The sequence below is a fragment of the Lonchura striata genome, chromosome 4 (genome assembly GCF_046129695.1).
Source record: "Lonchura striata isolate bLonStr1 chromosome 4, bLonStr1.mat, whole genome shotgun sequence".
In the NCBI taxonomy this organism is placed as follows: domain Eukaryota; kingdom Metazoa; phylum Chordata; class Aves; order Passeriformes; family Estrildidae; genus Lonchura; species Lonchura striata.
Window position 1 is genome coordinate 48,868,077 of NC_134606.1, and position 20,423 is coordinate 48,888,499.

Below are 20,423 nucleotides of genomic sequence, written 5' to 3' on the forward strand. Positions count from 1 at the left end.
ATTAAGTCTACCTGTGAAACTTCAAGTTGTATATTAAATACAATATAATTAAATATTTGTATATTAAATCACTATAGCATTTCATGTTTTAAAATGGTAAAAAAAATGAAATCTACTTTACCAAAATACAGGTTTTATCTTTGTTTCAAGACTCTCTTGTAAATCCAGTACACCATGCACTCATTGAAAGCTCTTTGAGATAGGTAGAGTGAGGAAAAGCTGAACCCAGCTTTTTTTCCACAGTATTACCTGCCAAACCTGGTCATGAATATTTTGATGCAGCAAAGATAACATGCAGATGCTTGTTTTGCAGAATTATGGCCTCATATGCACAAGCTTGCTTTGTAGCACCAGGGCCATTCTGCCCAGCTACTTCTAGAAGTGACCAAACCAATCTCTACAGCAGTACATTGTCTGCCCTTACACGTGTTTGTATCCAGGGTTATTTTCCTCCCAAAATTGTACCTTGTGATGAATTATGCAGATTGTCCTGTCTTTGGATGCCAGGCAGATTTCGAGGGGGAGGAGGGGGTGGCCTCTTGCAGAAAAAGCAATCTCTCCTGCTCTCTTTGAGCTCATACCCTACGTTGGCATACAACCTGCCAGGACTGTTGTGAAGGCTGTATGAATCCTCCTCTTCTTCATTTTCATATTCTGTCTCCTCTCTGCTGTCTTTTGGGTCATCCTTCTTTTCCTCATCCACCTCAACTTCTTGTTGTTGGCATCTCGATCCAATTGCATATTGATCTCTTGAGTTCTGCTTGGCTTTTGATATTAAAGAAAACATTATTTCATTTAAAAACTGCATTTCTCATTTCAAGGATTCCTACAGAAGGAATACAATGGCTAATAAAACTTTTATGAACTGATACAGCAGGAAAGCTGTCAAATTCACACCATCAGTGAAGAGCTTTTTAAATATTTACTAAATCAACAGGGGAAGTTTTATCTTGCTACTCTGATACACACCATCTTTGTGTGTGCAATGTTAAAACCTTTCTAGAGTGGCTGTCAGAATGAAATCACACACACCTTTCCTGTCTCCAGAATTTCTGCTATCTGACTTTCAAAGCAGCACAGTGCAACACTTTGCAAAATAAAGCCTTAGCTCACACATCTGTGTTACTGCATTTTGTACAATAGGATTTGGGTGCTGATTTGAATCTCTCTAAAATGAAATAGCCATTGTCCATGGGAGACATGACTGTAGACTTGTGGAAACAGAGCTTTTCTGTCTCTAGTGACCCACAGACCAAAACCAAAGTGTACATTTTAATCACTATGTACAGCTTCAAATCTTTAATAGTCAGCCTCAACAAGGTAACAGAGTAAACTACACAATCTGCCAGCAGACCTTATTGAGCCCTTGAGGTACGTTTCCCTTCTGAGTTATCCTTTGGTGAAGCCTGCCTTTTACCACTGATTCAAATGGGAGGTTGAGGCATTACCTGCTTAATGTGGTACAATTCATGCTCTTTTTCCAGGTGTTTACCCTGAGGTATTCTCATATACAATGTGACAGAGACAGTGATAATTTTATCAGAGCAAACATGTTTTTAAAAAGTATCTATAATCTACCTCTATGTGCTAAAGCAACCAGTTTGAACTTTGCAAGTAAGAAATGTCCTTTTCATATGTATGAGGCAGTTGAAAAATTAAAATTGTCAACAAGATAAAAAGAGGATTAAATTTAGTCTCATAGATCTATGATACTGTAAGATATATGCAAAAATATATACCACTGGTAAATGCAAACAAGCAACTTTGCAGTTTTCAAGGGGAATGCATATGACCACACAGATCATCAACAGGTTTGTCACCAATCTATGCTTGGAAGTAGGAATATCAAGATGTAAAATGTCAACTATCTGTGCCTCCACACAGAACTTGACTGCATCTGTAGGCAGTGCCTCCCGTTTTATGAAGGTTCTTCTCTGAGAGCTTGGAGAATTCAGTAGTTTTGTAAGTTCAGAGAGGAGATCACAAGCTTCCAGAGTTTAAAAGGAGGGATGGTTGCACTGGGGTCTCTCTTAATAAGCAAGAACTTTATTATCCCAACTGAATCCCTCAAGTGCCTTCTCCATTTAGGACATCTGCCCTCCCTGGAAGTTGCAGTAACATGTGGAAATTGAAAGTGTCAGACTAACTTGCCCTCTCTGCCCAGAAATTAATTCATTTGATGCATCACAAGATGCATTCATTTGAGCAGTACCAACAGAGCTGTCTGACAACATGACTTACCCACGGCTGGTGGAGCTTCTGAGCCTAACATAAGCTCAGAAGTGTTGCTGTCTTCCACTTTCTCCTTGCAATTAGTGAAATCACTTGCTGCATAGTTCTAGAAAGAAAAACAAAGGAGGATATGTGTTTTAGTAGCATCATCTCCTGCCTTCACATTTTGCCATTGGTATAATATACAACATTCTGCTAGGAGGAAAGTGAAGACAGAACATCATGCATTTGCAGCTATGTAGTGGTCTACACACTGTAGGCAAAAGGATTGTGTATCTCTGTGTACAGTGAAAGGACGCAATGTTCTGACACCAAACACCAAGTCTGCAGAGCAAGGATTAAGCTCATTTCCCTTTCCCTAGAACTTTGCTGGGCTGTCCAAACAGTTCCAACTCTGCTCCCAGCTGTGAAGAACTCAAAGATTAAAAGAAAGATCGGCAACAGAAAAACACGAAGTCCATAGGACATGACTGAAGAGCTCAAGGGTGCAAGAAATTTCCAGGGAGCTCATTTCAAACAGTGGTTTATACCAAAAGCCATGTGTGTGCTGAAAAAACAGAAAAAGAACTGCAAAGCATGTTTGGAGTTCTACCTCAGAGACCAAATGTGGCAAAGTGGTGTTTTGTTCCTCTAGAAAGCTGTTAAGTTCACACAGCGCTATGCAAAATTAGCCCAAGGAGGGTCATAACAATGGGTTCTCTGAAACATTATCAGTGTATTTCCTCAAGCTGAAGAGGTACAAACTTCTGCTCACCAGTGAAAAGCAAGCCTGTAGCACAACTACAGACAGTTCTGCTGTCTAGAATATAGAACACACATTTGTTAATTGGTGATTTTCAGAAACAATTGGAATTTCAAAAAATTGTCAGTTTTTTTAAAGAAACCCAGCAGGATCTTGATTCTTGTGTAAGTGTGATACAAAACTATCCTCTATAGACACAATGGAGCCCTCAGTAATGAATCAGGAGTTTTGAATCACAAAATCTTAACTCCAGGGCTTTGAATACACCAACCCGAAAGCAGGTAGGGAAACAGCATGGTCCATACAACATCCAGACTCCAAGATTAATTACTAGTAGAATAGTGGACAGTGAAGTCAAGAGGAAGAATTGATAAGCAGTTATATGCTTCTGCATGGCACAGAAAATAATTCTGAGGAGCTCATGCCAGACTCTGAAGAAGTTTGTTCCAACTATCCTGCTGCCTCCTGGCAACCACCATCACTGCCCAGGGACAGAGTTCTTACTGCATGAAAGAGGAAAATATTTTGAGAAATAGAAGGTTTTTCTGGGGAACTGAGAATACCTTCTTCCCTGCTGCTGTTTTACACAGCCATCTCCTGAATACCAGTCTGAAGCACTGCAGCCACCAGACTGCAACAGGTCCCTCCTTGGCTTGCTTTGTTGCTTTACAAACACACCTGAATCTTTACAGAGCTATGCTCACCTCCAACAATAGAGGATTCATCTCTGCCCATATAATGTGTGCACCAGAGAGAGAATTTTGCTTTTCTTGAACTTCCCTATTATTTATGTAGCTCCTTTATGCTTCACAGGAACAAGATACCTCTCAAAAGCCCCAAGGTTAGAGCTTTTCAGAATATTTATTTTCAAAAGATTTAGGCCTGCATGTGCTAAATGTAAGTGTACATTGTGGGAGTAAAAAAAAGACTTTGATATGTTTCCTGTGAAGAGAAGACGTGTGCAGAAAAAATTATGCAAGGAGACATTTAGAGTCTATTAAGTTCTTCTATTTTATTAAGTTCCTCTGCTATGACACTGGAGTACCACACCCAGGAAATTCTTTCAAGGTGAAATTTGAATGTTTCAGAAGACTGAAAGTCAGCTGTTCTACTAGTTTATAGCTGCTCCACTGATAATGTTGAGTTGTAGGGAATAAGAGACAATACAGAAGTTTAGCTCCTGACTACACTTTCTAAAAGTCTCCTGGACCCATGAGACAAAGAAAAGCTGAGCAGATGGAAACAGTCTTTAACTAAATATGTTTACACTAGGAAAAGATTCTGTATAATGAATAAATTATTGACAGAAGTCTCTTCTGACACTGGGCATGTTGACACCATGCAGTTGAAAATCGTGCAGTCTCCAAAGCCAGTGGAAAGTGTCCTTATTTAAGAATGCAAATTAACTAAATTGGAATAATGCCATGGCTCAGCTTGCAAAACTTCCCATGGTGCCCTGAATGAATGCTCATTGCTTTTTAAGTTTGAAGTGTCTTTTATACGGCCTGGGTCATGTAACTTGAATGTAGTAGCATAGCTGAACTTCCAAGTTGTTTGAGCCTGCTTGCATGAAAATGGATCTTTGATTTACTCCAGATATTTCTCATGGATGTCAAGTTAAGCCACCTTTGAAAGGAAGAACTAGCTTAACTGGAAACCAGCATTACAAAAAAAAACCCAAAAACAACAAAACAAAACAAAAAAAACCAAAAAGAAGTAAAAAAGGTTGCTCTCAGCACAAGACTGCTTACAAAAGACTACGGAAAAGGGCTCTGAATGTTTGAAACTAGTTTATGAGTTAGCAAAATAATTTCCTTACTTCAGGATGCGACAGGAATGCTGGCACGCATTGAAAGTCCTCTGAGATTCTGAAATTGCTTCAAGTCCTAAGACTAAATGCCAAAAGTAGATACTTAATTTTCTGTCTCTTATGTATTTTAATCACCTTGATTATTGACTTTAAAAAAGGTAAAGTTTTTTAATAGCTTCAAAACTGTTTCTCTTATACAAAGCCTGAACTGATTTATCTCAGTACCTTACTCAGGAATTAATTATAAAAATTATTATAACATTAATATATTATACAATTATTGTAACATTATTATTATATTGTCAGCATTTTTTACAATGCTTTTCTGAAGAGCCATCTTTGTAAGGCACGTGTTTGAAAGATTTTCTCTTTGTTAAACTGAGACAGTCATCCATGCTGGCAGGGGCTGATGCCACTGAAATTAGGTGCATTTACTTTACTGTATAGTGAGGAGTGAAACATTAAAGAATTCAGAGGAACCTAACTCAACAGTAATGTTGTATCAAGTTATGGCAAGAATGAGTAGCATCTGGACATGAACACTTCATTTATAAACAGTAACTCACAGGTAAATATATCAATCACAGCTCACATTAGCCTTTATGTATAAGATATAAATGGATATATCTAAATACATCCATACCTCATATTTCTAGAAACAAAGTAAAAGCTTCTGATTTGTGTAGGGTAATTTGATCTTCTTCTGGATTCTAGGGCACTTCCAGCTGCCTGTTGGATAGAATTCAGGCTTGCAAGTAGACATCCCAAAAATACCCTCCAGTCACACTAAGGCCTGTTCTTCCAAGGCTGAGACAAATCTGGTTGCCCGATTTGTTTATAACATGTCACCACAACATTCCTTCTTATCCTACTCCCAACATTCAAAGTTTGCAGTTCTGCCAAGAAATGCGTTGCTCATTTGTTTGTCTCCCACTGCTCTGCAACTCAGCATTTCAGAGCAGAGGACAACTGCAGCACGGCTGTCTTACAGGCACAGTCTCAGGCATCCTCTTCTGACTATTAAGCAACAAGATAACATTCAAGTCACTGCCAGTCACTCAGAGTTGAACCTGCATTGATCACCAGGAAACACCAATTTCTACCACATGACTTCCTTGAGACACACCAGTCTGAAAGATTCCAGGAGCTGCCCTCTCCCTCAGCTGATAAGGAGCCCTGATTCTCCTGGGATTTTGAGAAACAAGCTGTAAAATGCTGGTTAAAGCTACCACAGTCTATATGGGCTTGCTAGAAAGGCTGCCAGAGCATATAGAGCCAAGATCCAAGCACAGCAGTGCTTTTAAAAGTATCTGATCCCAACCAAGCACGTATGTGGATGTCTATGTCTTTGGAGTCAGGGCATCCTAAAGAAAATAAGTATTTTTTCTAAATATCATTAGAGAAGAAAACCAAGTAGAGATGGTCTCATTTGCACTTCTTCTTTCAGCATCTTTTGTTTCTTTTTTTTCTCTTCAGTGCACATCTCAATGAGGCAGTTTTCTTTGAAAAGTAAAATCAACACTTTGAAAGCCTAGAAGGTGGTGTGAACTGCAAACACCTCAAAATTTCATGTAACTATATTAAAATGTGCCCACTCCTAAATCACTACACTGGATCATGGACTTGGAAGGAATTTGAAAAATCTTTCTATTATTTAAATTGCTAATAGGGTACTGAATAGTACAAGAATATGATACTAATTAATAAGCCTTTCTATTTTCACAATGAATTGTTGAAAAATACTCTTAAAAAGATTTTTTGTTACTTCTGATTTCTTATTAGATCCATTTCATTTTGTGCCTTGGTCTTTCTCACAGTATTTCTAAGTGTCTATGCTACAATTCTATCTTGACCTTAGCAACCTAATGCAGCTTCTACTTCCTGTGGACTTCATAATCCTACTTGGGTTTGTTCTCTTGGTACTCTTTCAATCTTCCCTTCACAATGAGGTAAATATGCACTTGGATATGATTTTATTTTTTTATTTTTAATGCTACTATTATGTTGTTACTTTTCATTCCTGTCATAGAAACTAGATACAATAACATATCTTAGACTGCTCTCACCAAGGTTACCCTCTCTGGACAACTTCAATGATCTCCTCTTCTTTGTTTACACAGAAAAGAGCCCTCTAGCTGTTTCCTTCACTTAGAAACCTTACCAATGCAATTAAAAACTCATTGGATAATGTCTCTTGTATTCCTTTTCAGGCAGATGCTGGTGACCTGGACCTTAGTAAAGCCTACGTGATGGTACACAAAGCCACTGAAAATGTCCTCCCATTGGGAGTGAATTTGAGCACAGAAGAAAATGGGATGTAAATAAGGTAAGTAATTTTAGAACCTCAAGACAGAAGAAATTGTTTTCCTTGGCTGGATGTTTCCACCATTTCTTTGTCATAGCTGAACTTGCTTTCAGAGAAACTGGACTGAAACACAGGAGTTAGATTTTTTTTTCCCCCAGCCCCAGGTGACGTGCTTGTACCACTCCTCAGACCTGCCAGCACTGTCTGCTTAGACTCTCAATGCAGCAACTGAAGCAAAAGGGATATATTTCCATTTGGCAACTACCTTCAGTTTTTGCTGCTTTTCTCTCATCCTCACTGTGGTGTAGCCTACACCCTGCCCATTATCACGGTCCTGCCAGAGCTTTCCAGAATGCAGAAGTGAGAACTAGTATACAGTAGGAAATATTTCCATTTGCACTCTCAGGTCTTCATGAACTGCAAGCAGGCAATTTGGCAAACATTTTCCTTTCATTCAGTTCCAACTGCACTCCTGAGCCTAGTGACCAGCTATTTTGGTTATAAAATTTTTCTAATTCTCAAGTCTGCATTAATTACAAATATTCACATACTCTACAATGTAAAATATTCATCAAAGTACTGGAAATGTTTAAGTATTAATGACTAATTTTTCCCAGGGTCCTGTATAAGCACCTGGAGAAATGACAGAAAAAGGGAACTTCATTAAATCGATTGCATGAATGAGGACAGCTCCAACATTGTTGTTCATTGGCTTTATTAATATCAAACACCTTTATTATCCCATTAGCTAGCTTGATAACTCAGGCTTGCAAAAACCCATGAGAAAACCCTAAAACATAAGGGCAATGAAACACTCAACACAGTGTTATAACCCAAGATGAAAACCAACTCAGTTGTAAAGCCGGGCAGGTGGGAAGAACAGTGGTGGAAAGAAGCTTTCCTGCACATATTCTGCCATGCAATACTGAAGAAAAACAGGGGTTTAAAGCAGTGTGGGCTGCCCAGCCCAGGGGCTGAATCCAACCCTTGAAACGCTTGAACTCACCCTCCTGACCTAAGCAAGGTTTGTCTTAGAAAAAGCCAAGAACAGCATATAATATCCTTCCAGCCAAAAATGCTGCTGCTGTCTGCTTGCTGCCCATGTGTCAGAGCAAGCTGAGGTGCAATGCTGTCTGTCCTCTCAGGAAGCATGGCTGAGCCAGCCCTGTGTGCCTTATTGAGGCCTTGCAGTATCAGTACCAAATGTCAGCACTCACAGTGTCTCTAACATCCATTAGTCAGCTGGGCAAGAGGCAACTGACATAAAATTGTGTGTGCCACACAAGTTAGACCACAAAAAGAACAGGTATTTAACATCAACAACTGTTTTTGAATAACGCTGCTCATTCTGGGAACAAAAGGCAATGACTGATCTGTTATTCAGAATGATTTCTCAGAGTAGCAGGCAATCATAATTTATTGCAAACCTCTCATGCCCTCCTCACACAGGTGCTTACACCACGTGGCTCTTTATAAGATGTCTGGACATAATAAACACAGCAGTGTTGTTGAATCTTAAATACATATTACCTCTATCCCCTTTTGCCTTTGCCATACATCCATTAGACCTTTAAATTCTAACAGTTTTAAGTTTTCAAGGTCAGGATGGAGAGGGCTTTAAGCAACATAATCTAGTGGAAAATCTTCTTGCCCATGGCAGTGGGGTGGACAGGATGATCTTTAAATATCCCTTCTGATTCTACCTAAGCAGGACACAAGATTTTTGAATCCTTCAAAGGCATGTTCCTGCTGTGTACAACTGCAGCAGTATCATTCCCAGATTTCTTTTTTGGGGTCAGGTGTGTGCGTAATTGCTTCCTTTATCTGTATGGGTTTCAGTTTAACCCATCACTTCCTACTTTTTTTTCATGTTAATTCCAATCAGGAGTATCACATGATCTGGTGGACAAACATACTTATGTGCTGATTACACTAACCCTAACAAATTAGAACATAGAAAACACATACTAAATAAGGTCAAAATCAAGCAAGGATACAGAAAGACAGTCAAAATAATACTGTGACATTCACAGTAATTTGCAAAATTCCATCTGCATAAAATTTGTCCCAAGTCTCAACTGGCACCATGTTTTTTGCAATACTGAAAGATAACAAAATCCTAGAGTTCCCATTCCATTAAGCTAAAGGTACATAAAATGCGCATAACTATAAAAAAAAAATTAAATGCACCACTGACAAAATCTAATGATTTCATGATCAGTCTGGAGCAAATGTATGACTGAAACAAATTATTTGTACAATATCAAGAAACGAAACAAATTAAAACATCAATGAATACCCAACTTTGGGTTCAGATATTTTAATAAGAGCAAAAAGGAATTATTTAATTTGAAATTATTTATTGTAATATTAAATAATTTCCTTCTGAGTTCCCTTATTAAACCATTTCATTTGCATGTTTACTTTAACTTCATTACAAGCTGATGTACTGCACAGCATATCAGCTAGCATACCTGAACTGATCCCTATTTGCAGTATTATTTTGTGCAATTTCACATTTTGTATGCTTGTCTATCAAATCATAGTAAACTTTCTGCAACTTTGGTAACTCCTGCTTTTCAGTGAGTGTCTGGTGGGGGGGAAAGCTCTCTCTTTGTACGAATTCACACCCACTAGGAAACAAATATACAAAAAAGACCAAGAGTAAGTAAAGGCTTGGTGTGTTATAACTATTCACTTATTATACAGCCTTCATGACTATGGCTGTGAGAAACATCTACTGCAAGAGAAACAAAAGGATACTTCAAATCAAATCAGACAACTAAATTTACTGGTATAGATAAAAATATGTTTTTAAAAATCAAATTGCTGCAGTCTCCATTTGAAGAATTTGTGCTCACTTTCCCTCTTCTGTGTATTTTATACTGTTCTCTAATCTAGCTACTGAGCAGCAAGGGATTTTTCTTCTGAACATTCAAAAATAAAATTTCTCCTCAGACTCATTTTAGCTCATTTCTCCTTTAATGACAATTCTTGTTACTTCACTTTTCACACACCCACACAATTTTTTGAAAGACTTTCAAATCTTGTAGAGTACTGATTCTGCTGAAAAAAATATCCACTGCTGTTTGACAGGCTGTGTAATCATTGCAAACTCCACAAAAGCACTCCCATCTCTCACACAGGTTAATTTTTCAATCTAGCAGGGTAAGATTTTTTTCTTGCTTTTCTGATTTTTTTTTTCCCGGGCAAAACAATAATCATTCTCCAGAGAGCTTCTCTTTCACTTGATGACTGTGATTACACTGTTTGAACTCTCAGTGTAGTTACTAAATTACTACTCCCTTAGCAGATCCAGCAGCAGCAAAGAGAGAATCACAGAATCATTTAGGTTGGAAAATACCTCCAAGATCATCAAGTCCAACCACAAATCTAACACTGCCCACCCAGCCCTGTCCCTAGGAGCTGTGGCAGCTTGAGGGACCAAAACCTGAACCAGCTCCGCTCCTTTGCCAAGGCAGAACCTGCCTGTTAAAATTCACAGTTATTAACTTTCCCTCCACTTATTTCTTTAATGCTGGGGGATTTTGCTTTACATTTGTGAAATCAGTTCATTAAAATACTAATTTCAAGCGACAATTTTCTGCTGCTGAGCACTGTCTGTAGTGCTGATACACTCTCAGCTGCAGGAAAGTTCATAGATACTCAGGTCCCTGGAAGTAGAAGAGGAGGTTGAAAATTAATTAAGTGTCTGACTGACAGGAAATACAACAGAATTTTACATATCATACCTGTTTATTTCTGCTTTTGTTTCTCCTAGATGGCAAATACGAAAGTTTTGTGTGTTCTTTTTTTTTTTTGGAATCCAAAACAAGAAAAAGTCATTGGTTCTGAAAATCTCTTTCATTCTCGTAGCAAATTATATAAGCAGGTAGGAATTTTGCCTTTGTAAAGCATAAATATGTTTTGGATGACCCCAATATCATCCATGAGTGTGAAATATTTCAAATACTGTAGAGTGAATAACAGCTAGACAGAAACACACCTGAAAGTGTAATGAGCAAGTGAAAGAGCAACACTTGTGGAAAACGTAAGATTAGCACAACAGAACAGCTAATGCTTAAGTAAGAAGAGTAAAAAAATGGCATTTAGCAAGGCCTTGGGCTCCTGAAAGAATCAGACTTTCTGGAAGGGAAGGAAGAGAATGCAGAAGGCATTGAATGTGGTCCCAGCCCAGGCAACTTTCAGCTCCTTTTCATGTAATGAGGAAAACATGGTCTGGCTGAGGAAAAGAACATTCAGTACTGTTTGTTTCAAAGCTCTGTGCTCCAGATTACTGACAAGGATGTGATGGGCTGGACTCTAAGCTGCATAGATGCTCCTGGCAGAACATTTATGATTTTTCATTGGTCCCAGGCTCTCCAGCATTAACACATCACCATTTCTCTTTTTTGTCCCCCTGTATTCTATGTACACACTGCAGAGTGCTACCCTAACATTTAAACAGCTGCTGTATTTTACATGAGAACTACATTTTAAGTGCCAAGAGTCACAATATTGTCATTTGAACTCAAGTAACAGAAATTTCTACGTTCTCTGGTGACTTCTGAGATTCTGCTCTTCTGCCCTGAATCTTGGTAAACGTTCAGAAATTTCCCTTCTTTTGCAGAAATTAGCAGGAGTTTTGCTCTATCTAGGCAACTTTTAAAAATATATTGAATTAAAAGGGAACAGGATAAAGCGTCTAAATACCATGGTATTTCTAGAATATGTTCTACATACATGTGCTAAGAATAGTCAGAGTTTTCGGATATGGGTTTTTATATTCAGGTTCTTAAAATCTTTGCATTTCTAAACAATAGCAAAGCTAAAGAATGAGAAAAGCAATTGAAACAGCAGTTATTACCTGTACTGAATTCAACTATGTCTATTAAAACATAGACCATAGACAAAAACAGCAAAAATTATCTAGTGAAGCTATTCTGTGGGAAAACACTGCTACAGCATGTGGTATAATAAACAAAACCAGGAAAAATGTAAAATGCAAACTTAAGAAACATAAAAAAAAAGTAAACCTTTTCCACTCTGAAATAGGTATCATGTAAATTACAACCCTAGTGAATCAGATAAATAATTAGCCTCTGAAGAATTTAGTCTTCAAATCCAAGTAAGATCCTTCTCTTATTTTTGCTTGACTCTAAATGGATCTACACATGGTGCAGGTATTTGCTTTCAGATTAAACTATTACAAATTTGCCACTGGCCATCCTGCATTATTCTTTCAGTTCAGGTACATCTTGCAATTTATGAACTGAAGGATGGTGATACTGTAGTTAAAGAAAGCAAATAAGATGACAGGTTGTCCCTGAGAGTTTATATCTTTTTTTCCTAAAATAGAGATGTTAATTTTTTTCATTCTTTAAGCTAGTTTCAGGCCTTGGTAACAGCTGGCAAACTACTTTGAGAACTCTAGACATCAATTTAAGTGAAAGCTCTTCTCTCTCTCCCAAAGAGACAATCTGTGCATTTGGTCAGTGACCTCTACACTACCGTGTTCAGACAAATAATTTCATTTTAAGGTGCTTTGCTGATTTCACCTATTTCAGTGACAACTGATTTTATTAGATGGCTGTACAGTTACTACATTCAAAGAGTATCAGCTATCTCAGAAACACCCTACATTTACAGAAAACAATTAAAAGAGACAGAAATCCAATCTTATTTGGGTCCATTCTTCATACAGCACACAAGCAATATGAAGTTAATCTTCCTGGCTTCTACAATCCCTCTGACAATCCAGACTCCAAAACAGAGGAAAGAAGATAGCAGTAGAGAAAGAGAATGCCAAACTTATTTTAAAAAGTCTAACAAAAGTACTTGCAACTCAGTAAAATAAAATTATTTTCAATAATCTGTAATGTAATGTCACCTTGTATTTCACTTGACTATTTTCATTGTAGAATCACAGAATAGATGGGGTTGAAAGAGACATTAAAGATGATCCCCCTTGCTGTGAGCAGGGACACCTTCTGCTAGATCAGGTTGCTCAGAGCCTCGTCTGCCTTGAACACTTCCAAGGATGGTGCATCCATGGCTTCTCTGTGCAGCCTGTTCCAGTGTCTCACCACTCTCACAGTAATGAGCTTGTTCATAATATCTAATCTAATCCTATCCTATTTCAGTTTGAATTCATTCCCCCTTGTCCTGCCCCTACATGCTCCTGTAAAAAGGCTCTCTATTCTTTCTTGTAGGCTCCCTTCAGGCACTGAAGGCCACAATTAGGTGGCCCCAAAGCCTTCTCTTTTCCAGGCTGAACAATCCCAATTCTCAAGTCTTTCCTCATAGGAGGAGGTGCTCCATTTCTCTAACCATCTTGTTGGCTATGAAGAGAAACACTTGATGTTTGAGCAAAAAATTATACAACATGAAACATGAGTTAAAATAAGACGCTACTGAAATGAATAGAGGTTTATTTGTTCTAATTTTATATGGTATTTCTTTCTGAAATGCTCCCATATCTAAAGGAAAACACCTAGTTCTCTTAGCTTTGTTTGCTTACTGAACAGTAACAAATTAACAGTGAGCAGTAACCTGTTCTTTCAGAGTCTTTCTGAGTGTAGATCTATGGGATTTGCACCTGGGATCACACACTCTTGTGAAACCTGCTGTGGTATGCGCTCTCTGCCCCTAGACAAGACCATCCTACTTGACCTATGATGTTGCCTTCCTTCCATCTTTACCACAGCCTTATTTCAACTGCAACTGTTTTCCATGTAATCCCCTAAAGCAGATAGATTAATATATTCAGCATTGTATCCTCTCAGAATTTTGCATTAACAAATGTGGGTTGAACAACAAATGCACTGAACTGTATGCTATATAATAAAATCTGTGTCACCTGAGGAAAGGCTAAACAAATATAGGTGTTTTGCATAAATCCAAAAGAAACATATTCCCTGATTAATGACTCAAATACAATTAGAGGCTGCTTGCAGAAGGTAAATGACTACCTGCTAAAAGCCATAAAAATCACTTTTGATAGTATGATATATGTTGAGACCTACTTCTGCTTCAAGAGAGACATACAAATAACTATGTAATTTCTGATCTATGTAATTTCTGTTTGAAGAAGTAACAGTTTTTCTTCTCAATTTAGGGTGGGGGGGGCAATCAAACTGGACTAATCAACCTGCTTCTATGCTAGTAACATCACTATTGGGAAATGCTTAGCAAGTACAGCTCACTGAAACTGTATTTCACAGCCGTTTTAATGACAGCTGCTACAAGATTATAATTTGACATGAATACAAATCTCAGATATTACCTTTTCTGTGAGCACTTTCAGTTCTCAAGACAAGAAAGAAAGAGCAAATGACAAAAAGAGCCAAAGTGGAAAAAGACTAAAACATGGGAGAAAAAGGGCAAAGCAACCTGTATCTGACATTCAGTGTGGGGTTGCCTACAGCATCGCATTCTTGTTTAATACCAGCAATTTTAGTCTACTGCAATTACCTCCTCAGTCCATTGTGTGTTTCTAATCCACAGTCAGGATGCAGAAGTGTAGTTACTGAGGTTTATAATTTACAGCAGTGGGCCAAGCTTTGCATTATGGAGACATACCTGCTGCATTAGTGTGAAATGAGATGCTGATGAACCTGAGATGTGATGCATTAATGGACTGGGCTTTTCTCCTGCTCCCATTTCTCTTTCAGACACCTTGTAGCCACTACTATCAATAATACCATGCTATATAACAAAAAAGCAATTTAAGCAAGCTGACGTATTGGAGTTACTATTAAGCAGTTGGATTCTACCATTTCACTTTCATTTTTAAAGAGAATTTCTGTTTTTTTTTCTAATAGGACATAGAGCAATTTTTAACTAACTCATTCCCCTTCATCTCCTCTGCCCCCAGCACCACACAGAAAGTAGCTATTGAGTGTAAAGACTGGGTAACTTTACAAGAACTCAGGAGGTTCACAGGACCCAAGCAGCAGATGGAAGAAGAGTAGCAGTGAGTTACAAAAGGAATCCCATTTTATTCTTTCTCCTGAGGCCTCTGCATGTCATGCTGTGCATACTCTGCTGCATGTGCATGCTGGGCAACACTCTTGGGGCAGATCTTCATGTGTAGTAAAATGTGTGTCAGCCTCAAAAGGACTGTGCCATTTTACACAGAGTTCTACCATCTATTTTTTTTCCTAAATACATGTAACAGTGTAGGAAGAATGTCTGAATATAAAGATCTATACAATGCACCCATAAATATGGGTCTGTGGAGTAAAAAAAAGCTACAAATGTACTACTAGTATCTCACTTGAAGGTCACTTGTCACAACTGACCTCCTATTAAATGTGGTTACCCTGGCAAGCAGGAATAAAAAAAAATTTAAAAAGACAGAGATTTCACTTGTATTTATTATCTGTTGCCCATAGCACTCTGGTATTGTTTTCCAATTGACTGCTTAATGTCCTGCCTTATCTTCTTGTTTCTATGCTAGAGTCCAAATTCCCTTTTGTGGAAATTTAATAAGGCATCTATTAAGGCATCTCTGTCATGCAATTCCTGTGATGGGTAAATCTTGGATATTCACATTTCACTGAACAAATTCACAATCTGTGTAACTTCATACAGCACCATGTGATGCTGAGGATGTTTAGAAATTGGATTTATTGTGGATTTATTTTAAAATAATCTCTAATGCTTAAGAGAGGTTATTGTCACAGCAGGCAATTGTAGAACACTGAGAGAAATTTTGTGGGTTATGGAGGAATGAGCAAGCAGTGTGAATAGGAAACCTTAAAATTCAATATGTTTTGAAATCCAAAATCTTTAGTGAAACCATAAAGAAGAGACAATGCCATTTCAGGGGAATTACAGTTTAAAGAATGTGAAAACCTGCAAGATCCAAATGTATTTCATACTGGAATTTCTATTACTGCCTAAAATGCTTGAAAGGTTTGTGTTCTCAGTGCTGGTTGAATTGTTGCATAGATGAGGGCTGAGGAATGCCAGAATAAAAAAAAAAAAATAGTAATTTTTTGGGTTTTGTTTTGAGACCTAAGAGGCAAGAGAGATACAAAAGACCAAAAGTCTTGCTTTAACAAACTGGCTAAAAATATCTAAACATTCCTGAAAAACAGGAAGTCACATAAGAGAGTAATAATGAAATTTGCTATTTCCAGGCTGTCTTTACTTCAGCAGCAAGGTAGTCGGGACAGACTGAGAGAAGAGAGAGGTACAGGTTGAGAGATAAACAAGGACCTTGGGGCCTGAGTCATGAATTCAGTGACTTGCTGCACTGTGGAGCAGCAGGCTCTGGCTAACTCATGCTGAGCTAGTGAGCAGCAAATCCCACCCAGGAAGGGAGATTATCAATACAGAGGATTTGGGACTTTGACCTTTGGTCATGCCTGCAGTTGAGTGCTCTACTGGCAATTTGTTCACATTTCTTACCCTGGGGTGGTTGAGACTATTGCACTTGTGCTTCTTGTTTCTTTAGGTTTATAAAGGAAAACAAGCTCTGAAGTACAGAACATGCCCCAGCTGATTTAATAATTTCTTCCTTATCAATTCAAATGGGATGTCCTCCCTTCAACACTGCAGGTTCTGCAGTCATGCAAGTGCTTTGTATGACTGATGCAATGGAAATACCAAAAGAGTAAGTTAAATTTTGACACTTCATTAAAAGTCATTTCACTAACAATGACAGTGATTTGTCACATCTGGAAGAAAGGAGAAAAGCACTGACATACAAGCAGATTCTCTTGCCTGGGAAGTTCTTCCCTAGATCTGTGCATGACTCATAACCTGCCAGCATGGTGCAAAAAGCAAATCAAAGAATGGGACTCTATAGCCCAAGGGACACAAACCTCACATCATTTTCCCTTGGTATTAGAGAAGGCAAAGCTGGGGAAAAAAAAATAAGACCTCTCTCCAGCACAGTTTTGGAAACAATGGAGTCCTCTCTGACCTAGGTTTGTCTTTGATGTGAATGAACATCAAGAGGCAATAAAATGTTTAGGAGAAGGATGAGAGAACAGATGAACACACACTACCAAACTCAGTGTCTACCAACAAATGTTTCAACATAAGAGACTGAACTGAGGTTTTCATGCTTCAGCAGTCCTCCATTACAGAAACTCTGGATGGTTGTTTACTGATTCAATTAAAATCTTAATAGATGAATGACAACCTTGTTTCTTGACAAAACATTGATGTTTCTAGGGAGAGGAAGTTTTAGTACTTAATACTACTTTTACATTGTAGTATATCTAGGAAATTGCCAAAGTTAACACAAAAGACTCATCTGAGATGGAAATGTGACCTCAAGAGATTATTTGAGGAAATATTATGGTGCTCTTCATCATAACCCAAGACTTCACACTGAAATAGCAACTATGACTCTTCATCCTGATTCAGTGAAATACACAATTTAGAAGCTTTCGGGACAGCTTTCATTTATATTTTTGTACTTCATTTCGCTCTACATATTCAGCTGTTGAACTAGTCAGGTTATTCACATTTTTGTTCTTCACCAGTTTAACTTTTTGATTGCCTTATATAATAAAATCCTGTCAATGTTCAAGATGCAAATGCAGAGTTTAAAAAAATATGCGACATTCAAATTGCTTTTGATAACATAAGAAAAAAGAAGAGTAAACTAGAGCTCTGCAGAACTCCAAATATTGGCACAAAAAGGGCTTGGGGAGAAGCTCTTTTGCTTCTAAACAGCTTGAGAGCTTAAATTGTCCTCACAATTCTCAGTGCAGGATTGTGTATCCCAAAACTCACACCCAAGCTATGCACCCAGTGAGTTAAAACAGAGACAAATAAATAGGAGAAACCTATTGAGACCAACAGAAAGAAATTTTAGGGAATAAGCTGTCCCATATTTAATGCCTTGAAGGTCTCTTATCTAATCAATGTATCAGAATATCCTTTACCAGCCCAGTAGATTTTAAGGCAATGCCCTATATAGCCAGAACAGAAAAAGTGGTCAGAGAATTTGTTTGTGTAAACCTTTTGTTCCACAAAGCATCTAGCAAGGGTACCAGTTTCTCAAAGACATTGTGTTTTTCATTGTAGTTTTCTGTCAAAGTAACCCATGTGAATACAGATATCACAGCCTGAAATACTTTGCATACTCCAAAATAACATACAGAATGTGTTAATGCACTGTAATTACAGAAGTTCATCTGCATCACCACATCTTGTGAAATACCCAAGTCACAGAAAAGCCTCTGTGGGATGTATATGAACAGGCTTTCACTGAATTACAAAATAAAAATATTTCAATAAACCTAATTCTCTTCTATATTCAGTAGTAAAGCTGTCACTGTTATCAGCTGTTGCAATGTTTTAAGTACAGGAGTCAATAGGGAACAGGCATTTTCAACAAAGAAAAAAAGGAATGAAGAAAAGGACAAATTGGAAAATGGAAAAATAAGAAAAAAGAAAACAAGGAAAAATAAAAAAAAATCCCAAACTAGTGAAAGATTTACCTGAAAAATACAAATAGCCACCAAAATCAGAAAAAATGAAACAGAGAGACAAAAAGGAGATCCATTAAAAAGAGAAAACAATTTATAAAGCAAGAAAAAATAACATTCAAACCAAGCTATGTTACTTTTCAACAAAATAGTCAGAATATTATGCCTTCAGGCAGTCTTAAGAGAAGATAACCCTCAAACCTCAAATCTGGCAAGTTAGGTAATGTTCTTCATATGAAAAGAGAGCTTTGTTTGTACACATACAGCATGTTTATGACACTAGTTGTGGCATCCATGGCTGAAGGTAAATGGTTCCTGTGACACAAGCAATGCTTTGAAACTGTAGTAATTCCTTAAACATCAGTGCAGCAGCACAGCCATCTCCAGGCCTTTACACTTTGCAGACCAAGCTGAACACAAGCTTTTTGTTTCTTTTCTGGAAACACCAGAAATGAGAAAATCCTGTGGGAGCTCTAGTGAGCAGTAGAGGAGCCATCCTGATGTACAGACTGAGTCTGATGCAAAAGAACAATCCTGTGCACACAAAATAAAAGGCAGCAGCAGACCTTCCTTGATCAACAAAAAGAGCAGTGGTATAAACACAAGGAGGCAACTTCCTACAAATAGAGAGAAGTACTCAAGCCATGCCCCAACACCCACTGAAGCAAACAAGTTTTGCTGATGAGAACTGATGCCATTTTTATCTCCTGTCAACCACAAACATCACCACTTGAACTTCCTCTTCCAAAACCAAGAATTAGCACTGGAAAATTGCTTCAGTGGTGAAGAAAAGCATGCCATCTTCTACTCAGACCCACAATATAGACACCATCTCCCTGCATTTTTATCATTGCAGATATATAAAAAACAGTTCTGGTAAATACAGAGAGAAGACAGCTTTTTTTCTTCTATCCTATTTTAAGATGATTTTAAAAAAGGCAGAAGCTGAAATGTGTGGTGTTGAAAAGCCCCACATCTTAATAAACAAAAGAAAAACCACATTCTGCTCTTTTTCTAGAAAAGGAGAAAACTAGAGTTCTCATCTATTTATACAAGGTGCTATATGGTCTCAATTATATCCTATGCCAGATATCCACATCTTTTCTTTGGTGTCCCCCAATGTTTAGGCTGCTTGGTTTAATCTCTTGGATCCCTACAAAACCTCCAGTTTCTTTCTCTGGTGCTCTTGCTTGATAGAGACTGGTTATTACCCCTTTCTCAGGACTGCAGTGTGAGAGCTGTAGGAGCAGGGCTGGCTCCTGAGATGCTGAAATTCTTTAGGCATTAATTTTTCACAAGCTCCAACCTTGTGCATAAGGGGACAATTTAAAGTTCATACAATCTTTAAATTCTTCAAGGTTTCTAGACTCTGCCTCATGAAGTAACATAAAAAAATTACAAATATCTGTGAAACAACAGATGCTTGCATGCCCTACTGCATTCCAAATTCTTTGCCATATTTCAGCATTCCTTGGGGCTAGGTCAAAGGTTAAACACACAGATTTTCTAGAGAAAAGGGCACCAGTTTCCTTTTGTTAAGGAATTGTTAATCTGTTCCCTTTTCTTTTCCTCTCCAAACCTTGTTACTTCAGCCACTTTTGTTTTATAACCCCCTCCTCCTCACCTGGGGACTCTTCCATCAACCTCCTTAGGTCAGCCAAGTCTTACCAGCTGAGCTGTTGCTAAGTTACTACTCCTCTGAGTTTCAGACTCAAAAAATGATCTGTCTGGGGCAACAGCCAACTTTTTGTAAAATATCACTCTAAATATGTGTTCACTGTAGTTAAAATGACCTGTTGTTTTTGCTCTTTGGCATTGCAGATACTCTCCCTCTTTTCCTTGGTAGATTTTATAACAATACAGGAACAAAAGACTCCAAGA

General features: G+C 38.0%; 1 protein-coding gene and 1 long non-coding RNA gene across 2 annotated transcripts in view; one reads left to right on the plus strand and one right to left on the minus strand.

Annotated features, from left to right (window-relative positions):
* Positions 1 to 15,010, plus strand: part of LOC110471149 (uncharacterized) — a 39,914-nt gene extending 24,904 nt beyond the window's left edge. Inside the window, exons 8-9 of the long non-coding RNA XR_004148255.1 lie at positions 6,995 to 7,110; positions 14,966 to 15,010. This is a non-coding gene — a long non-coding RNA (uncharacterized LOC110471149). The remainder of the gene's footprint in view (positions 1 to 6,994; positions 7,111 to 14,965) is intronic.
* The window catches only part of BANK1 (B cell scaffold protein with ankyrin repeats 1), a 132,240-nt gene that overhangs the window by 22,004 nt on the left and 89,813 nt on the right, over positions 1 to 20,423 (minus strand). The window contains exons 9-10 of the mRNA XM_077782960.1: positions 2,242 to 2,338; positions 466 to 765 (exon numbers count right to left, since the gene is read on the minus strand). Of these exons, the coding sequence (XP_077639086.1) occupies positions 466 to 765; positions 2,242 to 2,338 (397 nt within the window). The remainder of the gene's footprint in view (positions 1 to 465; positions 766 to 2,241; positions 2,339 to 20,423) is intronic.